This window comes from Macaca nemestrina, chromosome 4, assembly GCF_043159975.1.
Source record: "Macaca nemestrina isolate mMacNem1 chromosome 4, mMacNem.hap1, whole genome shotgun sequence".
In the NCBI taxonomy this organism is placed as follows: domain Eukaryota; kingdom Metazoa; phylum Chordata; class Mammalia; order Primates; family Cercopithecidae; genus Macaca; species Macaca nemestrina.
Window position 1 is genome coordinate 62,448,502 of NC_092128.1, and position 20,372 is coordinate 62,468,873.

At 33.0% G+C, this 20,372-nt stretch overlaps 1 protein-coding gene across 9 annotated transcripts in view; it reads right to left on the reverse strand.

Annotated features, from left to right (window-relative positions):
* The window catches only part of LOC105475406 (piccolo presynaptic cytomatrix protein), a 406,277-nt gene that overhangs the window by 207,581 nt on the left and 178,324 nt on the right, over nucleotides 1–20,372 (reverse strand). For all 9 annotated transcript variants that reach the window (XM_071094749.1, XM_024790856.2, XM_071094748.1 and 6 more), the window contains one exon: nucleotides 6,609–7,325. In XM_071094749.1, coding sequence (XP_070950850.1) covers nucleotides 6,609–7,325 — 717 coding nt within the window. The remainder of the gene's footprint in view (nucleotides 1–6,608; nucleotides 7,326–20,372) is intronic.

Sequence of the window (20,372 nt, forward strand, 5' to 3'; positions counted from 1 at the left end):
TACAGCTCACTCTAGCCTATGAGGCCACCTTAATTCCACTACATCTGTATCTTGAACTGTTTCAATATTATCAGTGTGTGAGTTGGTATAAGCTCTTCTGATCTAACTATGGCCCAAATAAACAGATATAAGGTTGCACAACAAACATACTCCTTCCTTCCTTCCTTCCTTCCTTCCTTCCTTCCTTCCTTCCTTCCTTCCTTCCTTCCTCCCTTCCTTCCTTCCTTCCCTCCCCCCTCCCTCCCTTCCTCCCTCCCCCATCCTTCCCTCCCTCCTTCCTTTTTTTCTTCTCCTTTTTCTAGTTAGAGTTATCAAATATAAATATTGTTGGCTGGATGCTCATTTTACATTCATTTTCATCCAAATATATACCTTTGTTATGCATGGTCAATGATCTATCCTGAGCATATTAGAGGGTAAAATGCTTTTTCTGAATTTACAATGTTACTCAATTAAAAAAGACAGTGTGATATATTCTTAACAACTGTAGTGCAAAAAGTAATGCCTACTCTTCAGTGTGCACCTAGAATTAACTACACTGTACCAATTGAATGTCTTTCCAATAAATAATTTCTTATCTGCAGTTGTGAGACTATAGTAGGAGGGTTGATGAGCACTTAACTCATTTCAGTTCCTTTCTTATATTGAAGTGGCAAGCAACAGTGAAGCTGCCTATGGTGGTGATACTGCAATGATTTTTTTTTTCCCCCTAAATGACTTTTGCATAGTATAAGGTGGCAAGTCTGCAAAGTGTTTACTCTCCAGGCTTTTTCCCTTTTCCTTCCAATAACCCCCTGCCATTTATTGAGCTGCAGACCGGTCAGTGAGGGGCACTGATGAATGGAGCCCCATTTGGATCTCTTCTGATGGTGGTGTATCTTGAGGTCTTCACTAGTAGTGGAGAATGTGCCAAGACACACCTGCACTGCCAAATTTGGTTTTGCTCTTTTCACAAAAGCCTTCCATATTGAAGGCAAACAGAATTGTTTTGAATATTGTTAACGAACTGAATTCTAGATGACATATAAAACTGTGCAAAGAAAGGATGCAGTGTTAAGTTTTTGTTTAACTTTCCCAAAGCCATTTATTTTGATGGGCTAAAATTAAACAATGAATGCAAATCTTATAATTTACATAAAGTCTACATGAATGCAGATTACTGATCTGAGTGTTTGAAATGCTCCAAACAAAATGAAGCCAATAAAATTCACTAGACCTGGAGTGAAGATCGGACGCTCACACCTAAGCACTATAATATGGGAGTCCTTCTCACTACAGAAAACATGATTAGTTTTCATCCTTTCTGATTAGGCAGTCACTTATTGGCTATATGTAACTTGAATACTAACCCTCAGATCATTTTAACCAGAAATAAAAGTACCTGCTAAAGAGTGTTCCAAGTTTGGTTTCTATGGGGAGAGTATTTTAGTGTACTATATCAAATAAATATTTAAACAGTATTCTGTTTATGTAAGTAAAAAGATAAAATTCTACAGCAAACATGAATTTTAAAATGTTAAACTAAAAATTTAAAGATGTGTATGTAATTTTCAAATTGTTATACCTCAGGATTAATTTTAATGCTATTCAACAAACATTTTGAAAGACAGAAATGAAGTGACAAAATGATGTTGCAACAACGAAATGTAAACAACGTACTATAATAATATGAACAATACAAATGACAGCTAAATTAATGAATAAATAATACACATATATAAATAGAGTAAATATTATACCAAGTGTTTGGTATAGCAGTGAGGGTTGCCAAGAGAGATGGATGATTATAATAATGGAAAGCCAGTATCCTAAAAGTGTCATAGGAAAAAACATCTTGTGCAGTGGATGAGAGCACAGTCTTTGTAATCAGAGCTGGACTATAATTCTAGTACTTCTGCCTTCCAGCTATGTGATCTTGGGCACAGAAATTCAGTTTCCCCATCTTTACTAAAGCTATCATAATATTAACTTTATCAATCATTGTATAAGGAAGTACTTAACACAGCAGCCTGAATAGTAAGAGGTAAATTAAGAGTATTGTTTTGATTGTAAATAAAAACTAATTAAGAAATTAATCATTGCAGAAAATTCTGCATCAGGAAAACTGACTACCACTAGGGAATAGAAGGGCAGACTCATGGACGACATGCTAGCAGAGTGGTGTGGAGGTTCAGGTGGGATTTTTTCTGCCAGATGATGTGAAGCTGCAGCATCAGTGCACATACAAAAACTGAGAACAGGTTCACAAAGGAGAAAGCACAAGCTATGTTCAGGAAACACACAAGGCATATTTGGCTGTTATTCTTTAATGTCTCCCCATAGGGAACGTTAGCAGTTGCTTGAAAGTTGTGTTGGAGCCAGATTCCAGAAGGCTGAGAAAGCCAACTAAGTCATTTAGACAGGAGTCTCCGCTGTGGGGTGCATATACCGTGGTAGCTATGCAAAGTGCTTCAGTGGAATACAATGAGTAGACACTAGGATTTTAGTTGCATTTTTAAATCCAAAATAGAGGATAAATTAAATTGCACTAATATTTAATCAATAGATGGGCAATACTATTATCTCACATGTCATGTCAGTTGGTCACATGGTCTGTGAGGACTCCTGGGAGAAGGCCGGAAGTTATAATGAGGCAACCAACTATAAAGAGAAGTTATAGTGAGGCAACTACTTCACTTGCTCACCTTTATGTTGAAGCTTATTGTTCAGTTATGCAGGTTTATGGTTTGTAGTTACAATAAATCACCTAGCTTTAACTAAAACAATTTTCCTATAATAGCTAAGTAGTAGAAAAAAATTTCTGCAAAAAAAAATCATTTGTTAAAAATCAAACTAGTAATGTAAGATATACACACATGCACTCATAAGAAAGCTAACAGTTTTCATATTGCTACAAGCTTTTCATCAGTTTTCATAACAAGGTGAGAACAGTGATCACCAAATTAAATCAGATCTGACTTGAAGTTAGGAAAAAATGCTTGACATTATTAGGAAAGCTATTTGAAATCTGTTTCTGCATCTATTATTGCTAATAACAAACCTTACCCTAAATACAGAACGTGCTTTGAATCAAAGCCAGTGGTATTATGACACTATTACAAACTTCTGTAATTTTCAGCAAATAAGTTTTCTAGTACTTTATAAGTTTTCACTAACTTGAATAATAACCATTGGGAATATTCTTTTGAATTTTCTTGCTCAATAAGAAAAATTACATAACAGATGGGGAATTTTTTTTTGTCATGAAAAAATGACTAAAGTAATATGTGGAATCAATATAGTGACAAATCAAACTACATTCCTTTGTCAGCAAATGTTATTGGAAGAAACAAAGAAATAATTGTGGAAGGTTTGGGAAAAAAATATTAGAACAAATTTAGTAGCAAAAGATCTAATAATAATATAATCCAACTATGGAGATTTCTTTACATACTCAGTTCATAATAGTTCCTATTTCTCTTTAATTAATAATAAAATATTTTAAGAATTACTATTGTGAACCCTCAAGGAAAAATGCACCAATGAACACATAGCATCAATGTGGACTGATTTGTTTAATTCAAAAAAATGTGTATTTTTTAAATAAAAAATATTAAAAATTGAGAAGTAATTTCTCTGATTGGAATTATAATTTTAAAGAATAAGGTTAGGGAGATGGCAATACATATGAAAAACATTTATTCATTACAAGTAAGCCAGAATTAGACAGACTGCCTCAAGATATTACTGATGTAGTACACTGTATACTAATAAGAACTTCATATTTTGAAGAACATTTATTTTGTACTGGGACAGAGAATATGACGTTATTTTTGACCATGACACAGATATTTACTGTTTATCTCATGGAAAATTAGTTAAAAAGCTGCAGAATGTGGAGATTTGATCCTTACTTAAAAATAGAGGATTGCAAGTGCTTTTCAGTAATACAATACTTATTAGACAGCAAGAAAATAAATACTAATTGTCAGCAATATGCTGGGTATTTGATATTTAAAGCAAAATAAACAATACCTGTTTCTCTGAGAAAATTATAATGTGGAAACAGCTCTTTGAAGATAAATATTTGGAAATTATTTTATGATTATGCTATACAAAATAACATATGTCACTTTTAAAAGTTATTGTATCTGCTCATGTAACAAACTTTAAAACAGAATATTTTAATCTGTTTAAAAACCTTCTAGACAAAGAAATGCAATGGGTTTGAAAATCGTTTGCTGAAAAGTATTGTAAAAGCCCCACATTTTCTGATAGTTAACAAACACAAATGATTGATATTAAGGAAGGTTAACACTTATTTGTGCAATTACCAATTCTTTTTTTCATAATTGGTTTACAATCCACACTTTAAAAAAAGGTAGCAATATTTAGTGAGAACAAACTGTGAGCTACTTCTTCCATTTGTAGCATATTCTTTTTAATTATCTTTTTTTCCTGCTCTGAATAGCCATTAAAACTGAACATCAAAGTATTAAAATAAGCTTAACTTTGAAGCTGGATTTCAAACAACTATATCATAAAGTTTTACACCAAGATCTTAAAAAATATTAAAACATAATGCTCTCTCTAAAGTATCACTATTAAACACCTTTTAAGGTGATCAAATGTATCTGTATTCACTATCTGCATTTAAATAAATATAATAACAATGGTAATTTTAGTTTATTTCACTATTCTTTGTGAATGTTTTAGAAAGTAAATATTAGTCAAATAGTGCATACATAAAATTTATAAATAAATACATATACACATATTGTGGTTGTATAATGAAAGAAAAAGTAATAAAAAGTGATAAAGGTATAAAATAAAAGAAAAAAGTACTGCATTCAGGAAATATTTAAAAACTTCTTGCTTGGAATATATTTAAAACACAATAGGGAATCATTAGGAACATCTGAGTGATGGAGTTAAATTATCGGAACCCTAGAAAACATTTACCTGACAGCTATAGACTGGAGAAGGGATAAAAGGAAGGCATCCTAACCAGTAATTAGATTGCTCAAATAATTGGCAAAAGGTCATGAAAGCAGTAAGTAAGGTAGTGCCCTGAGGAACAGGAGTTAATAGACAGAAGTGTGATACTTTCATTGTGGAGAACAAAGGGCAGGTAAGAAGAAACCTTAAATCACTCAGAAGATTAGTAACTGGCAGACAGGAGACAGGTGCTTGATGGTGAAATAGAAAGTTACAAGCAGAAACTGTTTCTATAGAGAAGAGGAAAAGAGTCAGACATATTGAGTTTGCATTTACAGAGAGGCTTTGAAGTAGAACTGCTGACTAGGTACTTGAAAATGCAGGTCTGACCCCCAAAAGAGGGACAAGAAGTACATACGTGTATTCAAAAATTGTTCATGTAGCTCAAAGCAAAACAAGGGAAAATCATCTGGAATTTGCAAAGAGAAATCATAGAGATAGTCAAAGCAGATTTCATAAAGTATGATCAGAAAGACAAAAAGAGAAGGAAAGTAGAGGGTCATGAAAGCCACAGAAAGTTCCACAAAGGGACAAACAGTACTAAGCACCATGCTCTGCAAAGGTTAGCTAGAAGAAGCAATTCATGGTGCTGGTGGTGGCTAGATTCAGTCATTAGAATGGAGAATACATATAGGCATCTTTTTGACTCTGATAAAACTCATTTAATGAAAGGAGACCAGGATTTACTTAGATAATGTGTGATGCATCAGATAGCAGAGATGGGTTGGTAAGCATGTGTTAAAACTAAAGAAAACACAACTGAATCACAGTGAAACAAACTATAGTTTCTAGTTGGAATTTTAATACTATTAAATTATTTAATTTCCTGGTAAGTCATTGCTGTCCTCTGTGAATTAAATGTATTCAGTGAAGTATAATGTAAGATCTCTTATAGCTCCAAAAAATATCAGAGTTCCTCTGAAAAGGATGTAACTGCTTGTGAAAATATTCGTTAAAATGGGTTAAATGAAAATTTTCCATTAAAGAAAAAGAAAAGAATATTTTTCCAAATTATGCTGATTATAAATAACCTTTCAATATTAAACACATTGAATAAAACTGCTAATAGAATACATTATATTAAAAATCATGCTAAATATTCAACTGTTTTGTGAAATTTTAGAAAGACTTTTACTTTGGATTTTAGTTACATCACTTTTTTTCCTTTTTTCTTTTTTTTGGAATCACTTTATAGCTGACCACATCTTAAAATGATTTCAACTGGGAAAAACCTTGTTGACTCTTACGTAAACAAATGGTTAAGTAAACAGAAATTTACATAAAGACACATTATTTTACATTAAAGGAGGATATTGAGTTTTGTGTCCATAGTAGAGAAAAAAAATAAAACTAGATAACTTCTTTATCACTCCATATGATTTTGATAGATTATTTGATAGGCATAAGAAACAGGGAAATAAATGTATTTATGCTTTATGTACACTTCATAAAGCTGTGAAAAGGCCAAAGTTCTTCATTATAGTCAAACAATTGTTATACTTCTTTAAGAATGTCATTCATTGTTTGAGGAACTTCACTTACATAATTACCAATGAGCAACTTGTATACTTAGGTTAAAAATTAATAATTTCACACATGAGAGTGTGAGAAGTTAGTAAAATTTAACTTACTGTTTTTTCTTTCCCAGGTTCCACCTGATCAGGTTTTGCTGTGCACAATGGCTGTGGCTGTTCTTTTATTGTTTTGGTTGTCTTATCATCTTCTTTAGGTAAACTCTGAGGTGTGCCAGATGGTAAATCTTCCATCTTGGTCTGCGGTTGTTTCTCTTCTTGCACTGTCTTTGGAGCCACTCTGCCTTCAAGCTTTTCTTCAGCAATTTGTACTTGAGATTTAAGTAAGTCATGTTTTTGTTCTTCTGGGGCTGATGCTTTTGCCTCTGGGAGTAGCTTTTTGTCTTCAGGGGTTGGCTTTTTTTCTTCTAGAAGTTGCTTTTTTTCTTCAGAACATATCTTTTCTTCTTCAGAGATTAGTTTTTTTTCTTCATGGAGTGGCTTTTTTTCTTCAAGAGCTGAAGCTTTGTCTTTCTCTAGTTTACTCTCTTCTTGTTTTTGATCTGTGGCTACCATAGGAGGAATTTTTTCCATTGATAGTGTTTCCTTTACTTCTTCCAGAATTACTTTTTCAGCTTCTGTTTTTACTTCTTGTTCTGGCTTTTTCACTAATTTTACTTGGGGAGGCACTGCTGTTTTCTGAGATGGTGATTCTGTAGGAACAGGCATGGGAGATGCTTTGGGTCCTGATGGCACAGGTGGCATTTTGCCTATGTCTCCAAGCTGTCCTGATATTGCTCTCCGGGTTTGGCAATTTAAACAGAGCCATTCTTGAATCTGTGAAAAAAAATAGCAATGAACAGATTAAATGTATTATAATGTATCTGTTTCTGTCATTTTACCCAAGTGAAAATTTGGTAATTCCTATGTTTTTGTATATGGAGAAGGTGGGTCACTGTTTTCCAAATCAATGACACAGTAAATTTTTAAAACATTACAAAAAGGCTATTTGAACTCTAAAAACGTATAGAATTTCTAGAGACTAGCAATTCACTATCTTCATTAAATGAGAAAAAGAAAAAGAAATAATTGCATTAAATGTGGACCCAGAGAAATATTCATTTTCAGGAAGAAAGAAAATCTGCATTTGTTCCAAATAAAATTATTTTAAGGCCTGGTTTCTTCAAAATTAGCATTTTCATCCAAAATTTATTCAAAGACTATTACATTTCATAATAACAAATTAATCAAAAGTTCTTTTAGGATTTAGCCTATTATCTCCTATCTCTTGACTTGGGCCAAATATAGTTCTACCTTTCAGAGTAGAGCTTTATAGGTATAGATAGTTTTCAAGAATCACTTGTGCATAATTTGCTATCTGCTTCCAGATTATGAACATAATTTCATTCTTAATACTTATCACATTTCCTCATGCAATTGAACAAGAGGCACTCCAAGGCTTAATCGTTTGGTATCTTTTTCCCTGAGTGTTCTGATTTGCTGACTAAAACATTTTCTTTCTTCTTTTTTTTCTTTTTGCCAGGCTGGGGTGCAATGGTGCAATCTCTGCTTACTGCAACCTCCGCCTCCTGGGTTCAAGTGATTCTCCTGCCTCAACCTCCTGAGTACCTGGGATTCAGGCATGTGCCACCCACGGCCAGCTAATGTTTTATTTTTAGTACAGATGGGGTTTCTCCATGTTGGTCAAGCTGGTCTTGAACTCCTGACCTCAGGTGATCCGCCCGCCTTGGCCTCCCAAAATGCTGGGATTACAGGTGTTAGCCACTGCTCCTGGTCAAACATTTTCTTATATCTCTGCTCTTCAATGTCTAAGCCATGGTCACCTGCACTAAATCAACTGATAGGGTCTTTAGACATACAAATTCCTAGGAAGTACACCAAAACCATTTTAGCAGAATCCTGGGAGAGGAAACAGAAAGACCTGCCTTTTTGATAAATTGGTTAAGAATTTTTGCAAACTAAATACTAAAAACTACTCTCCAATAAGAATACAGAACAAACGATCACCTAGGAGACAGATTACGTTAAAATAATACTACGAAAGAGTTCCTCCCTGATTGGTGTGTGTTATATTTTTTCTTACATTATATCTATTCTATTGTTTAAACGTAAAGGCTATGTATGTAGTTCTAATTGTTACCATTGAATGTGTACCCATTCTATAAGGCACAGGGTTAAAGTGTCATACAAATATTATTGCTTTCATGTATTACACTGTACTCTGAGTAGTTCAATTTCAAATTGCTTTTCATGCTGGCTCACTCTTTCCAGTTGCTTATCTTAAATTCTTTGGATACAAAAATCACTTATTGCTCTAGAATACTATCAGATATCTAAGTTTCATTTCTTATTTCAGGATCCAATTACTTTAGAAACTAACGATGTTGCTTAATAACTATGATTATTTTGCAATATGTAAGCCATTATAATTCTTATTTGCTGATCTAAAAGAGTAAAGACAAAAGTCAATTCTGTAAATGTGGTAAAATGCTGCCAATAAAATATTAGGATATATATGGACTCATTTGTTTTTTGTGTATATAATCACTCAATATCAGTTCTCTTGTTAATTTCATGTCTAAGGAGCTCTGAAGTGAATTGTGTGCCTTCTTTAATTAATGTTTTTATATAAAAGTCATAGGAAAGAAGATTTGATTCATTATGTCAAATTCTAAAAGTTCTAGCTCTTGTGTTGAACAGTCCCTGAAGGAAGAACTTCCGTAATACCTACAGAAAATCAATCTTCATTGATAACGTAGTTTTAAAAACAATTACTTGGTTGAGACACATCTTAAGAGATTTTCATTCAGAGCCTGAGTTTTTTATTTTTATTTTTTTGAGATGGAGCCTCGCTTTGTCACCAGGCTGGAGTGCAGTGGCGTGATCTCGGCTCACTGCAGTCTCTGCCGCCCAGGTTCAAGCAATTCTCCTGCCTCAGCCTCCTGAGTAGCTGGGATTACAGGTGCACGCCACCACACCCAGCTATTTTTTGTATTTTTCGTAGAGATGGGGTTTCACCATGTTAGCCAGGATGATCTAGATCTCCGGACCTCATGATCCACCCGCCTTGGCCTCCCAAAGTGCTGGGATTACAGGCATGAGCCACCATGCCCAGTCCCAGAGCCTGACTTTTTAAAACACAAAAACAGATACAAATGGCTGCATTTCTGTGCAGTTTTGCCATATGGATTCTAAAAATGAAATACAGGTGTGTATTAAGCGTCTCTATAGGCCATGTTCTAATATAAATAAGTTAGAAAATTTTAATATACCAGAAATACAGGTTTCATTCCATTGGAAATTTTTGTCATTTAAAAAAGTGTGACTATTTTATCTGAGTTTTGGGGACAGGGACAAATTATTCTTACAAAATTGCCATCTCTTGCTACTTTACAGCATATGAGGCCACAATGGTACATGGCTTTAGGTACAAGAAAAATGTGTTGAGAAAATAAAACATAGTGATAATTTCAAGGTAGTATACTCATTATTTTCCTATAATATGAAATTTAGGCATCAGGATAAAAGGTATCATCTATGCAATCTATTTTGTCACATAAAATATTTCATTGTCCCAATTTAAAGTAATGCTTAGTAAACCTATAAAGTGGTGATAACCACTAAACTACTAACGTTTGTAATGCAAACAGAAGGCAATAGTGTAAATCTGAGAGATAAAAGATCTTATCCTGAGAGCCTCATTGACTATTTCAAATCAATGTTTTGCTTAAATAGCCATCCATGTTCAGTTAAACCTAGCATTTTAAGTAATCGCTATTTTGCAATTATTTTTAACGTAATGTTGCTATACTCAGTCTCTTGGGTGCATGACTAATTTTCATTGGGAAGGAAAGAAGGCAGCCAGTCTTTTGAACTTACACTCTGACTAATTGTCACCAAAATTAATTTGGAGCTGATATTTCTATTATGTCAAATTATGACTAAATAATTCATTCATATATCTATTCTGTATGTATCTATTTGGTTTATATCTATTAGTTGGAAAGTATATATGCAAAGGTTATTTCATCAAGGAACCAGCATTCAAGTAGAAGAAATAATGCATGGTTGAAAATAAGTAAAATATGCAGCAAAAACAAAGAGATGGAGATACTGTGTTGCAATGCAGAAGAGGGAGATACCACTTCTAGTTAGGTGTTTTCCAAGAAGGTTTGGCCTTAAAATAGATACGTTAATAAACTGTGAATGTGAAAGAAATCCATTTTCCCAAAAATATGTCTTGTCACTATGGGGACATAATAGAAATATGAAATGAAAATGTCTATTCATATTTGATAGCAATCAGTCAAAATGTAAATACACATCAGGCTAAGGCCTTATTTCATTCACATTGAAATTCAATAATTAAGAGATGAGGCACAGCAAAAATCATATAATACATGCCTGAAAAAAGGCAATGATTAAAAACACTAAATTTGACCAAATCTAGATAAAAATTAAACAATAAAAATGTTCTTTAGCTTTAAGAAGATAATTGAAGATAAGGTTGGAGAGGCAAGTTGAGATTCTCTGTTAGGTGGCAATTATTCCCAAATAAATGGCACTTATTGCCACAAGTAGACATTTTGTAGAAGAAACTGGAATCCAGTGACGGTTCTTATAAAGGAGTAAAATCTGCTTTGTTAAGATCAGTCTGGCAGAATGTGGTTACCAACCTATGTTGATAAAAATTAAATCTAGAGGTGGAAAGAAACTATTAGAGTAAATGGAAAGGATGGAATGAATATAACAGGATTATCTGAGGAATTTAGTTTGAAACATTAGGAATTTGATAAATTATAAGCCACAAAGAGTATGTTTTTCAACAATTAGAAATGCTAAACTGGTGGTCTTATATGTGTCTCTTCTCTTTTCGGTAGCCCTAGGACCAAAAATAAAATGTCAATAAATTCAACAAGCAGAGGAAATTATAATGTCAATAAAGAGTTGAAAGGGAACAAAGCCCTACAGTAACACCAAACATTTTCTAGTTATATATATAAATTCAAATTTTGTTTATTAAGGGGGAGCATAGGAGTATCACTGGAGGAAAAGGCAGAAGCTAGGTAAAATACAAAGAGGAAATGAGAAAAGAAAAATTGATCAGGTTTTTCACAGTGAATAAAAAAGAATAACAGTAAATTTTCAAGAAAGTTTATTTTGGACAATATGGGTAATCATCATGATCATATCATCATTAATTATAAACAAACTGACTGGAAAAATTTGCTTCTCCCAAAATTTTGGAAATACTCTATAATCACGTAAGATATAAACATTTGTAGGTCACAATTTTTTTTTCATTCTTTAACAAAAATAATCCAAAGATTTTTGTATCACTGTATTCAGGAATTTGGTTAAGAAATACTGTGTTTATAGTTCCAAAAGATGTTATCTATACTCTTAGTTCCTAAATAGCCACACCATTACATTTTCATATTGTTTCTGGTCCAGTAGCAACCTGGAAATCAATTAAACAAAATTATTTCACTTATGTAACAACTCAATATATCAATGCCATATATGACTTTTACTAGCTGAAAATATTTAGCCAGACATAGCATTAACTCTTCCTGTAACAGTTAGAATTGTGATACACATGATTATTCATATTTTGCCTTAAGGTTAAGAATCAAATGAGTTAAAGTTTTATCTTTGAAATATCTTCTTATAAATATAGTAAGACAACCAGCAGTTTTATGTGTGTATATATTTATATATATGTGTGTGTGTACATCTGTATATACACACATAAAACTGGTTGTTATGTGAAATAATAGACATATATATATAAAAAACACAATTTCATTCTATATGTGTATATAGATCTATCTATATGATATCATATAATATATCATGTTATATATTATATAATATATAACATATACGATATGGTATATGATATCGTACAGATATATATAAAATAAAATCTCATTTTAAGGTGTTGTTTGCAAGATTTTTCCAATACAAATTTCTTCATTACTTTTAATGGAAAAAGTAATGGAAAAAGCCACAATTACTTTTGCATCAACCACATATATATATACTGAGAACATCTCTATTATATTTCTGAGTTTACTATGTAAAAAAATACAAAATATAGATGCTTAAGGAGGCTTTTAAAAAAACATGCTAATCATCCTTGTGGATGCTTTAAGACTGCTTCCATTTTTTCCCTGTGATTTTAAAATATATTTTGAATATGCTATTATAAGTATTCTCTAATGGTATAAAACAATAAAAGTTTATGTTTCATCTATGTTATCATTAAATATAAACAAACTCAGAGGCCCCCAAATTAAGAGGCCAATCACTATTTATTCAGTGCTATAACATTAATAATCAGGGTATCAAAATTCATCTCCAAGTAGGAAAAATTCTGACAAGTAGAATATATAAAATAACACCACACCGATTACAAAATACTCAAATTTATTCAATTGTCAGCTAGTACATGTTAATAAAACACATTTATTTTAACATCAATTCACCAGAACTTGTTCAAAAGAAAACAATGTTAAAAAAAAATCCATTCATCTTAAGAAGGAAAGTAGAAAATGAAGGCAATAATAACCCAGAGAAGGGATGCTACTGTGCCACTCAGCATTTTTCCATCAATAAGCAATTTGCTTTATATAACATTTCAGCTGTAACTATAGCAACAATACCATTAAGGAAAATCTCAGAACTTCAGGGCTGCCTATTTATCTTTCTAAGGATCTTTTCCAAAGCATAATAGTAAGACCTGTAGCAGGTTGAAAGTTTGCTTTTCGACTTAAAATGGTAAAGAATGGTGGTCACAAAACCTACATGAGCATTCATATTTGTATTGGAGAAATCTTCCAAACACTACCTTAAAATTAAATTTCATTAAAGATCAAGTGAAGTGATTAGGAAGCTTATATCGTTTCCACCCATAGAAGTATTTAGTCAAAGACTGGGTAGGTCACGTCTCAAAATTTTGTAAAGAAATCCAAGCAATGAAGGAGATTGGTACTGTAACATCGAACTCCCTGCCCACTATGAAGCTTTTGAGTCAACACAAATTTTACACAGGTTTTCATTTATCTATATTTTTGCTTATCATTCAGGGTATATTTCAAAAAGAGAAATAATTACACTAATAAACTGCTTAGAATTCATCTTTTTACTCACTGACAAATACACCAATTGGAGAGCAATGTTACACGTAACTTGTCATTTTTATCAATGTTATTTACAATCTCGGCAATATGGTGTTCTATTCAACTCAGATCCACGCATTCTTACAATGTGACATTCTGATAATTGGGTTTTTTAGTTATAAATTCATTCCCTTTGTGACATCTATAAAAGGGAGAAGGATTGAATTCATAGTTGACACATTCTTCTTCCAGACTACACAATCAATTATTCAGACTACAAGATCAGGACATTAGAAATCTATGATCATTCCCGAGATCGCAGTTTATAAGTATACATAATGATGTATTTGTGATACTTCTATGCTTACTCTGTCCCTTCAAAAAATAAATGAAACGTGTGTCAGGTCCTTTCATCGTTATATTCTTTTATCTAGAATGTGCAACTTCATTCATATTTTGTTTCTTTTAAAACCACTGATACCAGAATAATTCATGTTCAAAATATATAATTGAATGATTGAGGTTCTTTCTCATATATAGACATAAGATTATATCAAATTATATTAGAACATAAATATGTATATGAATACAATGTTGAGAAATAAAAATAGTCCACATAAAATACTAATTTCCAGTTGAATTGCTGAATGTGAAGAATATAAATTAATAATACAACCTAATAGAATACAGGATACTGTTAGAAACTTGTACTAGAATTAACATTCCTCAGTCTAGGTTGATTAGTGGTCATGTCCCTACCCATCTCTTATCTGCATGCTTATTTCTGCAAGACCTCACTCTTCCGTATACCAAATGAAGTCTCTTTGTTTCCCTCATTAGAACTTGCATTTAGCAGAAGACAGATAAACAAACAAACGAACAAAAAAACTTGCAATGTAGGTTTCTGTATAATGTAAAATACATTAACAGATATTTCCATAAATAGCAGCATGCCAACTAAAATTACGTATATTACAACCAGATATTAAAATTGTGTTTAGAATATGATTTCATACTCTTGATTGATACTCTTTTTGTGTTAATTTTGACTAAACCAGAACCATATTTCTGGTTGCTTTCTCATCATAATTTATATATTTCTTCTGAAACTAACAATCTCTGAATCTTTGATGTTTTCAATACTATTACATAAATAACACATAAATGAAAACTTGCTCTAATTTTAATACCTGTGAATTATTACATTAACACAATTTTGACAGATCTGAAGAAAATCATATGCTTAGTTTTCTTTTAAAAGATATATATAGCTGGGTGTAGTGGCTCGCATATGTAATCCTAGCACCTTGGGAGACCATGATGGGTAGATCTCTTGAGGTCAGGAGTTCGAGACCAGCCAGGCCAACATGGTGAAACCCCATTCATACTAAAAGTACAAAATTAGCCGGGTGTGGTGATGGGCACCTGTAATCTCAACTACTTAGGAGGTTGAGGCAGGAGAATCATTTGAACCCAGGATTTGAAGGTGGCAATGAGTTGAGATCATGTCACTGTGTGATTCTCAACCAAGTAGTTTACTTGATCTGAGTTTAATTAGAGTCATTAGATTAACTGATCATCTACCAGTGTGTGTATAAAGGACAACTCCAAGGGCACAATTGATTTCTCTCTGGTAACCAATGATACACTAAACTTATGGGTAATCACACAACTTACTGCAGTGATTTTAGCTAACTTTAGCGAAAATATAAGACTTAGAAGAAAGGCTTATCTGTGGGTTCATAGCTTTTTTTTGTGATTTTTCTAGTGTACTAAGTTTTAGGCAGATAGTTTTTTATGTATTATAAGTGTGGTATAAAAACAATCAATAGTTTTAGAAATATATCATTTATGTCATATGTGTGTCAAGTTAATTTTTAAAATGTAAACAGTTCTCCTCCCTCTGCTCTTATATAGGTGTATTTTGGTATATCTATTATAAGATCTGTATATTGATTTTGCATGTGCAAATAATTACATCAAAGCAAAAAAACTTAGACTCAAGTCTAAGTTAGTCACTAGACAGCACTACAAGCAATGAAAAATTGAATTTTAAAACAAAATTTATTTAAAAGATCTAACGCACTTCATCATAGGGAAATTTTATGTTTGTTACGATTACGAAGAAATATGCATTTGGAAGACAGATCATTTAAAACACACTACAGCCAAATGAAATTTGTGGAACATGTTACAAGATAAAAATCAATCCCCTCACTTACAAATTTAAGCCTCATTGTGGATATAATATTTCAAGACAGAATAATTTCACAGACTAGGGAGTCTGAAATGCATAAGAGGGTGGGTCGCACTAGACTGTCTGGATAATGCAGAATGGATACAGGTGGTGGGAGAGATTGGTTAGGTGTTAAGCCCTCCTGTGATGTGGTAGAACACAGTGCAGTACTGGAAGCTCTTCTTGCAGGGAAGAATCAGTATGTCAATTCTGCAAGGTGTAAACTTGTCTAGGTTGAACTATGTTTCCCAGAATCATTTGCCCTAAATATTTCCCATTACAGTGTATGATATTGTTTGGCTCTGTGTTCCCACCAAACCTCTTTTTAAAATGTAATCCCCACGTGTTGAGGGAGGGACTTGGTGGGAAGTGATTGGATTACGGGGGCAGTTTCCCCATGCTGTTCTAGTGATGGTGAGGAAGTTCTCATGGGACCTGATGGTTTAAAAGTGGCAGTTTCCCCTGTGCTTTCTCTCTCCTGCCACCTTGTGAAGAAGGTACTAAATTCTCCTTTGCCTTCTGCCATGATTGTAAGTTTCCTGAGGCCTTCCCAGGGATGCGGAACTGTGAGTCAATTAAACTTCTTTGCTTTATAAATTACACAGCCTCAGGCAGTTCTTTATGGCAGTGTGAAACTGTCTAATACAGTGTATAACAGGAAATATTTTGTATGGGATTTGGCAGGTAGTAGAAGAAAAGCAGTAGCCATACTGGGTTTTGTACACCCAGAGAATCTGAGCAGGGTCACCAGGGGCTGTTAAAGGTTACCCATGTTGTCAATTGTTTTTCTTGGGATAGGAAGCAGGAATGCAGCTAATCTGTTTTCCTCTAGATTACCCTTCAGCTTGTCCATAGGCATTTAGCTTGGAGTTCAGTGAGAAGGGACAGGCATTCTGACCTGTCCTCATGGGTTCCAGTTTGTCCTTCCTCTCCCCTACTTTAAATATTTCTTTCCTTCCTCTGCCTGCCCTTCAGACTGAAGCTCCAGCAATCTTCAGCAATCACTTAAACAGCTTTCACAACTGTGTATGAACAAATCTCTATACCAAATCTCTTATTATATATATTTTAAACTTCCTAATCATTCTGCTTTTCTGATTAAAATCTAAGTGATACAGTCAGGCTGAGTCAACTTGTTATTCAAGGGATGATAATTTTTTTACACTTTTATCCATGATTGTTGCTGTGTATGCAAAGTAATTCTAACGAACTATTTTGGATATTAACTTGCATGGCCAAGAAAGTGCATTTTACTGGAATTCAAGAGAAATACGAACTGTTTCAGTCAGTGTTAACATGCATAAGTAGTCACTTCAAAGGTTTAGTTTTAAAAAAAAATTATGGTGAGCTATTTCAATCATCAACATAATTCGTGAAATGTCAGGTGACTGTTACGTTAATTACCCTGATTTGATCATTCCACAATGTTTACATCTATTGAAACATCATATTGTACCACATAAACAAATACAATTATAATTGTTATTATTTTTTTCTTTTTTAAACATTTTTATCATTTTTTGTAGAGACAGGGTCTCGCTATGTTGCCTGGTCTCAAACTCCTGAGCTCAAGCCATCTTCCTGTATTCGCCTCCCAAAGTTCTGGGATTACAGGTATGAGCCACGACACTTGGACTAAAATTATTTGTAAATTAGATATAAAATAAAAATTCAAAAAAAATTTAAAGGAGGTAAATATCCACTCACCAACTATCCACTTAAGAAACAGAACAGTGCCAATATTATCTAATACATGGGTTTGATACATGCAGGTGCTGTTTTCAATAACATCCTATTATATATCCTCCAAGAATAACCACTATTTTAATTTTTGTTTTGTTAGATCTTTGTTCCTTACTATGGTTTAAATAGTATACACTTTTTTATGTTATTTACTTTTGTATACTTTTGAACAATATATGAATAGTTCTGTGCCTTTTTTACCTTTTTGTGTTTTTACAGTAAACATTGCCTGGGTGCAAAATTCATCTTTAATTTTTTGCCCAGGCTGGGGTACAATGGTGTGACCTCGGCTCACGCAACCCCTGCCTCCCAGGTTCAGGCAATTCTCCTGCCTCAGCCTCCCGAGTATCTGGCATTACAGATGCCCACCACCATGCCCAGCTAATTTTTTGTATTTTCAGTAGAGTCAGGGTTTCATTCAGTATGTTGGCCAGGTTGGTCTCGAACTCCTGACCTCAGGTGATCTGCCCGCCGTGGCCTCCCAAAGTGCTGGGATTACAGGCATGAGCCACCACACCTGGCCCAAAATTCATCTATTAAACAAGTGTGGAACACAAAGAATAACTTTAAAATGAACACCCATGAGCCACTGATCCAACTACAGAAATGAAATATGATCATTACATTTGAAGTTTCTTTCAAACTCATTCCTTTATATCCTCCTTTGAGTTAACTAATGTCCTAAGTATTATGTCTATCATTATGACACTTGGGGGTTTATTTTTGCTCTATGTGTTTGGACACCTTACTCTTTTGGCTCCCTATAATTTTAGAGTCAGAGTTGCAGAGTATCATTTTTCATATATCTCTTTTAAAATTAAAGTATTTCCTAAAAGTAAAGTTTAATACCATTTGCAAATATTGCTAATAATGATAGATAAACATAAATATATAAGACCATAGCTAGATGTAGGTACTATGAGAAATGAGAGTTCATGACTCACTTAAGTCATTTTTATAATATTAGAGAGATCCCCGCCAAAACTCTGTGTGAAACTCAGGTTATGAGCCACCAGTACACACTCTCTTCACCAGGAAAGTTTTAAATTTAAAAAAAAGTAGTAAAGATCCTACAATCCGGGCAATTACAGATTGCTCAATTAATATGAGGCTAATTGTTAAAAAAAAGGATATGATTATTAAATACTCAAACAGGAAGATACAGTTTATAAAAATTTGGATAGTTCATTTTAAAAAATCCTTCTGTTCTATTTGACATCCAATGGCTAATCAGTATTAAATCTTTGTGAGACTTTGAAGTTGTTTAAATCCATTCATAAGATAATTATTACACAATTTCTATGATATTCCTATTGTTCTAAGTGCTATATATAATTTTTGCTCTTAGAAGAATCAAAGTAATTATATAGGAACTAACAAAAATACAATGAATATATATTCATATGTACTATATGCATGAATATATAACATATCCATACATATTCATGTCTACATCCTCATTTAGTAAAATAATACAATTAAGGCAAGAATGATCAAATCAGAATCAGGAATAGAGCAACTAATTGGCTGAAGTCACCAGGGAAACCTTAATAAAGTGAAATTTATTATGAGCTGTGGCAGACCAACTGGATTTGGAAAACAAAGAAAAATGAACAAAAGCTCCAGGAACAAGAAACACACACACACACACACACCCACACACACCCACAAAACGAGTATTTTTCTTGGTCTAGGATAATAGAAACAAGTAAAAAGCTAGGTGGAGAATGAAAACAATGTATAATTCATATGCAGAAGATAAATATCAGTTATAGAATTTAGGCTGAAATTGGCAGGATAGAAAAAAGTCCAATTTTAAGTCAATATTTAAGAAGAACTTAGCTCTTCAGTTAAGGCATGATTGTTGGCATCTGTTTTAAAGCTACTCATTGATAGAAGTTATTCCTTTTCTTGTAACTGTTCATAGACTTGAGAATCCAAAGTGTCATATATTGAGGCTGAAATTCATTTGTGTTTCTTCAAAAACATATAAATAAATAAATAACCTGAAGTACTGCCTGTTCATGGTAAATTTGAAAAATTTGAAACTATCATTGAAAATTATATTGAATTTTCTGATGTTATTACATTTGAAAACATGATTTGTATTGATGACATAATAACCAACCATATGGATGCATTTTATTTAATGATTCTTCAGTTAGAAGAGTATTGTAAATACAGCTATACAAACATACATCAAAATGTAAATTCAGAGAAGCAGTAAGAGGTTTAAAGTAGTTTTTTGTTTGCATAAATAAAATACTTATTATTTACTTTGCTACCTGGTACCTAACAGTATGCCAAAAATGTGTATTATACATTCTAAACATTCAGAATCCAATCTTTCGCTCAGCATATTTGCAGGCATTTTGTTTCTATCAGCAAACAGGTAGACACAGCCATATAAGGCTGAAGACCCATTAGCCATTGAAGGAATCTGAGAAAGTATAGATATTTTAAATAGATTTAACTTTCACATGTGTTGTTTGTCTCCAGTCTCAGTCAGTAAGGATGGGAAGTAGTGATTTGGAACTGAGAAAGGGAAACTGGATAATATAGAAAGTCACACTGGCAAAAATACTGTGTGTTAGGCAGCATATACATTACCATTAGTAATTCTAGCACTACAGTATAGTTTAAGGGACACATAACAACCAAAAGTGAATACTAGTTTACATAAACCCAACTTTGAATAAAGGGCCTAAGTTCAATTAATTTCTTTAAATGCTAAAGAACAAGAGATATTTACTGATGGAT